Source organism: Manis javanica, chromosome 4, assembly GCF_040802235.1.
Source record: "Manis javanica isolate MJ-LG chromosome 4, MJ_LKY, whole genome shotgun sequence".
In the NCBI taxonomy this organism is placed as follows: Eukaryota; Metazoa; Chordata; class Mammalia; order Pholidota; family Manidae; genus Manis; species Manis javanica.
In genome coordinates, this window is record NC_133159.1 from 129,683,383 (window position 1) to 129,690,162 (window position 6,780).

The window sequence follows — 6,780 nt, forward strand, 5'->3', positions numbered from 1 at the left end:
TTGGGAGGGAGGCAGGCAGCAAGGGAAAGGACTGAGACACAAACAGCAAAGCCTGACTTGTTAGAAACTTTATTTGTGAGGCAGTAAGTGCCCCCTCTAAAAGTAGGCACAGTCCTGGGGTGAGGCCCCTTCAAGGCAGAACCAGGGCCCACAGGAAAGGTGTCTGGGCTTTGGCTTGAGAAAAGGCACATTTGGGGCCAGGCACGGCCTGGGAGCATTCAGAAGCCAAGGGGGTTGCTGGTGACCACACCACCTCGCTCCACCAAGGCGCTGGAGATGCTTCTGAAGTTACGGAACAGCTCCTGTTGGTGAGGGTCAGACTGCAGAGCAGCCACACTCTCCCGGATCCGGGCTGCAGCCTGGGGAGAGGGCAAGAAGGCTTTAGGCTTGTGTCTCAAACCCCCTACCTGCCTTTAGTAACCCTGAAGCTCACCTCAATACACCAGCTGTCACAGAGCATTTTCTCATGCTGGGCTGTGGGGAGGCCCTCACCCAGGGACTTTGAAGCCCTGGTGGGTGGGAAGCAGGAGGAGAAAATAAATTGGGGCTGTGACCCTGGCCCAGGATCCCCTCTGCAGCTGAAGTCTCCCATACTGCCTCCTCACCTGGATAGAACCACCACCATGGCATAGAGGTCAATGGCATTGTCTGCCAGACGCTGCAGCAGAAACTGTTCACCTGCCGAGGTAGATGGGGTGGGGTTGGAGGGTGTTAGTTGGAGTGGGAGGAGGAGAAGGGGGTGGGAATGGTGTAGAGCTCACTCACTGACAATCCCCTTCTTGTGTTTTATCAGCTTGGCCTCCACGACAGTGGCAAACTGCTCCAGAGCCTGTACTGCCTGAAGAGATGGGTAAGGCAGGGTCCCTGGGCTCAGAAGGGGGGCCCAGCCTCCTCAGCCCTAGACAGAGCCTGCCCCCTAACTACTTACCAGCTCACCGCTGCGACTCAACTCCTGGTGGATGATGCCATTGAGACTCAGGCCACTGCCCAGCCCTGCCCGCCTTAGAAGAGAGAGAGTGACTGGTTAGTTGCCCTGCCTTGCCCTGCCCTGCCTGCCCTGGCCCCTAAGCTTACCGCCTCAGCTGTTTGCCTGCCTCTCCTAGCAGGAGGCCGGCGTTCCCAAAAGGATTCTTTAGAGCATTGCCAAGTCCAGAGAGTTGCTTTCCTTTGTCCTGTGGAGAGGAGGGTCCAATAGTCAGGAGTCATTTTTCTCCCTACTTCCTCCCCCCAATTCTCCCTCTTACCATACAGCCCTGCAGAGCCACAAACAGCCGGAGAATGTCATTTGTCCCCTCAAAGATGCGGAAGATGCGAAGATCTCGGAGCACACGCTCCACCCCAGGCTCCTACCACAAGGGATGAAAGATCAGATGCCCCTGCCTGCTTACTCCTCCTGGCCCAACTGTGGCTACATGGGCAGGGAACTATCCTGTACCTTCATGAAGCCCATGCCTCCCATGATTTGGATGCACTCATCTGTCACCTTCCAGGCTGCCTCCTAAGAACAAAGAGCCACATAGGATGGGTTTTGGTGCCAAGCTTCCGAGCTGGGCTCCCCCTCCCTGCAGGCCTGGGACCTCACCGAGCCAAAGATTTTGCTGATGGCGGCCTCTATCTGGAAGTCTGTGGATCCCTGGTCCATGTTGGCACTCACCATGTATGCCATGGACTGAAGTGATAGAGTTGGGACATGAAGATGAAAATGGAAAGGGCTGCATCAGACAAGACCAAATCACTTGGAACTCTAAGACCAGGTCTGCCCTAGCTCCCTAGGGCTTTGCCTTCATGTTCACTCCATTTATCAGGCATGTTGAAATAGTTGGTCCTGAGTCAGTTCATCAGGGGCACTCAGGCATTTGAGTTCTTGAAAGGGATGAAGGGGTAAGGGTGGGGTGAATAAACTTCAGGTACTTCTGGAAGCCTCTCAACACAGTGGCATGGCTCTCCCACTTCTGCAGCAGCTGAAATGACTATGCCTCCCCGCATCCCCTAGGGCATTGGTGTAAAGCTGGAGACCCACTGCCCCAGGTGCTGCTGGGGGTTGTAGTCTGACTCAACTGGGAAGAAAGCCACAGGGCTCTGGGGAGAGGGACATAGGACCCTCACCTCAGTCACATACTGCAGCATAGCCATCCTGGCTAGCTTCTCCTGGATCAGCCCAAAGTTGTGAATTTTCTCCCCAAACTGGGTACGATTAGCAGCATGATCCACCTGGAAGAGGACACACGTGTCCCACTGTGGTTCTCTAGTTCCCTCAGGAGATGGGCTGGGCTTGCCTGGGCTTGGAGGGATGGGCCACAGCCAAGAGTTAGTCCAGGCTGGATGGAGACCTAAGCTATCAGGTCTGGAGCTGCTGGTGGGTGAGGGTCTTTGGTGGAGGGAGGTGCCTACAAGGGCACCGGGATATGGCGAGAGGGACAGTGTGACTTAGATTCAGGCTAGCTAGGGACTCAGGGTACTCACCGCCTTAGCAATGATGCCCTTCATGGTACCTGCAAGGGCTGCAGCCATGCCAAACCTTCCATTGTTGAGAATGTGCATGGCAACCTTGAAGCCACCTCCCACCTCGCCCAGCACATTCTCTGATGGCACCCGTACTCCATCAAAGTACACTTCTGCTGTGTTTGAGGCCTTGATGCCCATCTTCTTCTCAGGTGGCCCACTGTGACAGTAAGGTGGAAAAGGAAGAGGTGTGTTAAACAAATTGCCCCTTGTGGCGTGGGGGAATTGCCCCTATATTCTTTATGAACCAGGGAGTAACTATAACTCCTAGCCTGTAAGAGGGTGCAGGCAACAGTTCCCTACACACACAGAGCTGCTGGAAGGCCTGGCTGGCTCTTATCAGCTGCTATGTGTTCAGCTCACTGGTTGCTATAGCCAAAGTGTTTGGTCAGTTCCCTACATAATAATAGTCCTAAAGGGAACATGCTATCCAACCACTCCGGCTTTTGCACAGATCCCTAGGGTGACTGTAACAGCCATCTGCCCTGGAATTCAGTACAGTCCCCTCCCTGGCTTGACCTCTCTCCCCCTAAACTCACTGGGTAACACCTCCAAAGCTCCTTTCCACCACAAAAGCTGTGATCTTCTCCTTCACAGCCCCTGTGGCTGCTTCTGTAACTGGTGTCTTGGCAAATACTGTGAAGATCTCTGCCAGGCCCCCATTACTGTGGAAAAAAGGGGCAGTCAGGTTGTGGAGGACAGAGTAGTGGGGCCTGGAATTGCATGGAGGTGGAGAGAAGGGGAGAAATGGGAGGAACATTGCCTGATCCAAATCTTGCTTCCATTGAGGGTGTAATATTTTCCACAGGGGCTGGGCACAGCTGAGGTTCGGATGGAGGCTGCATCTGATCCACTCGAGGGCTCAGTTAGACAAAAAGCTGCCATAGTCTTCCCTATTGGGGAGAGAGCTCCTTTAGCCTGGGTCCTGATAGGCATCAGAGGTCCCCAGTGTACCCTCTGAACACAGCAGTCCCTCCTTAACACCTCTGGCAATATAAGATTTCTTCATGTTACTCCATCAGCACACTGATGCCTTTCCAGAATCTCCTCCAACCCACGTGCCCAGCTATGCAGTGATGTCTGTACCACCAACCTAATTTGTGCCAAGGCCAGGACATCCCCAATCCCTGGGTCTCCCAGGGCTGTCTCACCAGATGCCAGTTTGGGGAGGTATTTTTCTTTCTGGGCCTTTGTGCCAAACAGCAGGATGCCTTTGAAACCAATGCTTTGATGGGCTCCCAGGACGATGCCCACACCAAGGTCGTGCATGCCTACGATCTCCACCAAGCGGGCGTACTGGAGGGGAAGTAGGCATCTGGAGCTGTAACTGGCTGCATGGGAGCCTTCTCTTAGGAGAAGTGGGCAACAGGGCAGGGTGATGTGGGCATCCCCTGGAGGGGAAGTGGGACTACTGCAGAGAGGCAGAGACGGACATGAGTCTGCCCTAGGTTTTGGGGGGAGGCTTCCTACCCTACTGTCAGTCCCCACCTCAAAGATTCATCAGAACTGGGGAACCTGGGTGAGGTCCATGACGCAAGGGGACTGTTTGTAACTTGTTCAGTGTTTGGCAGAGGTGTCTATACATTTGGAGAATCATCCAATAGGACCCAGGACAGTTGCTTGGCAGAGAACTTAACTCTGGTGGTGAGGAAAGGGCCGAAGGGCAAAGCTGGAGCAGATGGGGAAACTGGGAAGTGACAAGGCTGCCTCACCTGAGTGTTGCAGAGGCCCACGCCACCCAGTTCAGTGGGTACTTGCAGACCAAAGGCCCCCAGCTCCTTGAGGCCCTGCATAGTGGTCTCCTCTACCTGCTCCAGCATGTCATTCTTGGCAGGATTGTTCACCTCCTGGGGAAGGCACAGGATCCCACATCTAGGCTCCTTTTTAGCATAACATTTCTTTCACTCCATCAGGGACCAAGCCCTCTATTCCCCAGTTCCAGTCATTACCTCGAAGAAACGGGACACAGGCCCCACCAGTTCCTTGAGAAACTGTGTCTGCTCCTCATTGAGTACTGCAGGGGTGGGCAGGAAGAGCGCCAGGAGGGTCAGGAGGGTCAGGCAGGGGAAACAGGCCAGACCCCACCCAGCTATGACTACCTCTTCCCTTACCAGACGGGTATGGGAACACCTGATCGGTGGTGAGCTGGCCTTTGAACATCCCCACAGCAAAGGACTTAGATTCCTGAGCAGGGAGAGGGGGGTTTCAGAGTGCCGAAGTGGGAGTGAGGTTCATCCCCGGGTTAGCTCCTCCCAGCCTCGGGGCCTCATACCGCCTGGGCCCGTTTTTCCCTAGTGGAAGCCTCAGAGGAGAGGGAATCTGACTTGTCCAGAACCGCCTAGGAAAAAAACAGTAGTTAGCAAGGCCAGGGAAGGGGCTTCCGACGTGGCAAGGAGAGCAGTGGGGAAGGGCTGGGTCCAGGTGAGGGTGTATCCGGGGACCTTGGCCTGCCCTTTCCCCTACTTTCGGAGCCAAGCTGTTCGGCAGGTGACTAAAATCAAGAGGGAGACCCCTGCCGGTGGCAGGAAGGTGGGAGCCGACGAGGACCCTACTTGTAAGAGCGCCGTCGTTACCTGAGCGGCTCCACTGGCATAGGGTCGCAGGGCCGGGCCGGGCCGGAGCAGCCCAAGGAACACACTGGGCCGCGAGCTGTGGGGAGCAGAGGTTCAGTCCTCGCCCGGTACCCAGGCCCGCTGCCCCATCCCTCCTATCGTACACGCACCTTCCGCCCCCCAGCCTCCGCAGCTGTCGCCCCATGCTTGGGGCCATCCTCGCCACCTGCATCTCCGGACCACTCCGGCCGCAGCCGCCGCCTTGAAGGCTGACCTAGGGGTTCCTGCCCGCTCTGCCAGTCTGGGTCCCCCTTCAACCCTTGACTCACCCCCCACAATGCACCGGGGGCAGGCAGGGCTTCCGCCCCCGGGGCATGCTGGAAACTGTAGTTCCGGTGCGCGTCCAGGCCTCTGCATTCTCGTTGATCTAGGGTGATCTCCAAACGTCCCTTGTCTACCCCAGACTCCTTCATCTCTCTTGTCCAAATTAGAGTGCAGCCCTCGAAAGGGGCGATGAGATAGAATGAAACGGAAGAGGGAGGAGCTTAAGCCCCTGCAGCCAGAGGGATGGAGGGTAGACTGAAAGGAGGACTTCCCAGGTGTCATCTAGAAGGAACAGGTGGGAAGAGGGAAGTGTAAGACAGATGGCAGAGGCATGGAAAGATGACCCTTTGAAGTCCCTTGTGAAATCCGTTTCCAACACAAAAGAGAGGGGAAATGATAGGGTGGGGGAGTTAAGCTGAGTTGTGAATGTCCCAAGAGTGTTTTGAGACCTAGGAGGTGTCACTAACTCCAGAAACACCAATATAGTCACTGTAGGAAGGACCACCCCCCCCCGCCAGTCCATGCTTAGGGCCTCTGGGACCTACCTGAACAGCTGTCTCTGTCCTTTGTCCCTTCATCAGACTGTATATTTGGCTAGACCTCTGGGTGGATTGGATTCTTCCCAGGTCTGAGAGGACCTGTAGGAATTCTTATGTCGCCCCCTCTCCCACTCTTCTCTAGTCCTGGGCCAAGAAGTCCCAGGTAATTTATACTCCTCTCCCTGACACTCTCACTGGGTTTATGAGCCCAGTAAGTGAGAGAGCTGGGCTCAGCCTTTCCCTTTTAAGCTGCAGGAGCCTTTTCTGGGGTGACCCTCTGCCCCAGTCCCTCAGGAAAGGGTAGCTAAATCATACCTAGCTTTGGGGAGAGGGGCCAGGGTGTGTGGAGAAAAGGTGATGGTAGTGGTGCTGGGGACCTAAGGAAGAATGGGACAGCAGGGGGAAGGTCAGAGTCTACTTTACCTATGGGCGGGGAGACGGCAGCTCAGCCCCAGACCTGGAGGATTAGGGAGATTAAAGTGAGAGAAGAGAAGCATGTCTGAGAGACAAAGAGGTGAAAGACAAGAAGTCCTTGAGAAGAGGCCTGGGGGTGGCCTGTGGGGCTTGGCCTTGGGGAACCTTCTCCCTGAACCTTGCTGTAGAGTTTGGGGTGAAAAGGCAAAGGCTGGGGAAAGGTGAAGTGAGTGAGTGTCTTGGTCTCTCTGTCTCTTCTTTATCCCAATCCTCCCTTACTTGCATTTCACCAGCTCCCAGGTCAGCCCTCCGGCTGCTGGCTCCCCCACTGTTGCGATGGGCACCCCCTCTCCTCACAGTGCTGCACAGTGATCTCTTCCAGGCCTTGCTGGGTGAGTAGCCCCAATTTTTGAGGGGCAGTGGTGGAAAGGGCTGGCCTGGGCCTGCGA

The 6,780-nt window shown here is 55.5% G+C and overlaps 1 protein-coding gene across 2 annotated transcripts; it reads right to left on the minus strand.

Annotated features, from left to right (window-relative positions):
* Positions 1-52: 52 nt before the first annotated feature.
* Positions 53-5,409, minus strand: ACADVL (acyl-CoA dehydrogenase very long chain). 2 transcript variants are annotated; one of them, XM_017667000.3, is made up of 20 exons: positions 5,225-5,409; positions 5,076-5,151; positions 4,775-4,840; positions 4,614-4,686; positions 4,452-4,516; positions 4,215-4,349; positions 3,654-3,798; positions 3,266-3,395; positions 3,042-3,167; positions 2,464-2,662; positions 2,107-2,211; positions 1,583-1,669; positions 1,436-1,498; positions 1,245-1,346; positions 1,075-1,172; positions 929-1,001; positions 766-838; positions 606-678; positions 434-509; positions 53-359 (listed from the first exon to the last, which is right to left on the minus strand). In XM_017667000.3, exons 1-20 carry the CDS (start codon positions 5,284-5,286, stop codon positions 219-221), a joined length of 1,968 nt encoding a protein of 655 aa, XP_017522489.1. In that variant the 5' UTR covers positions 5,287-5,409; the 3' UTR covers positions 53-218. The 2 variants fall into 2 exon arrangements, with proteins under 2 accessions (XP_017522489.1, XP_036882582.1); XM_037026687.2 differs by lacking the exon at positions 4,775-4,840.
* Positions 5,410-6,780: the final 1,371 nt, after the last annotated feature.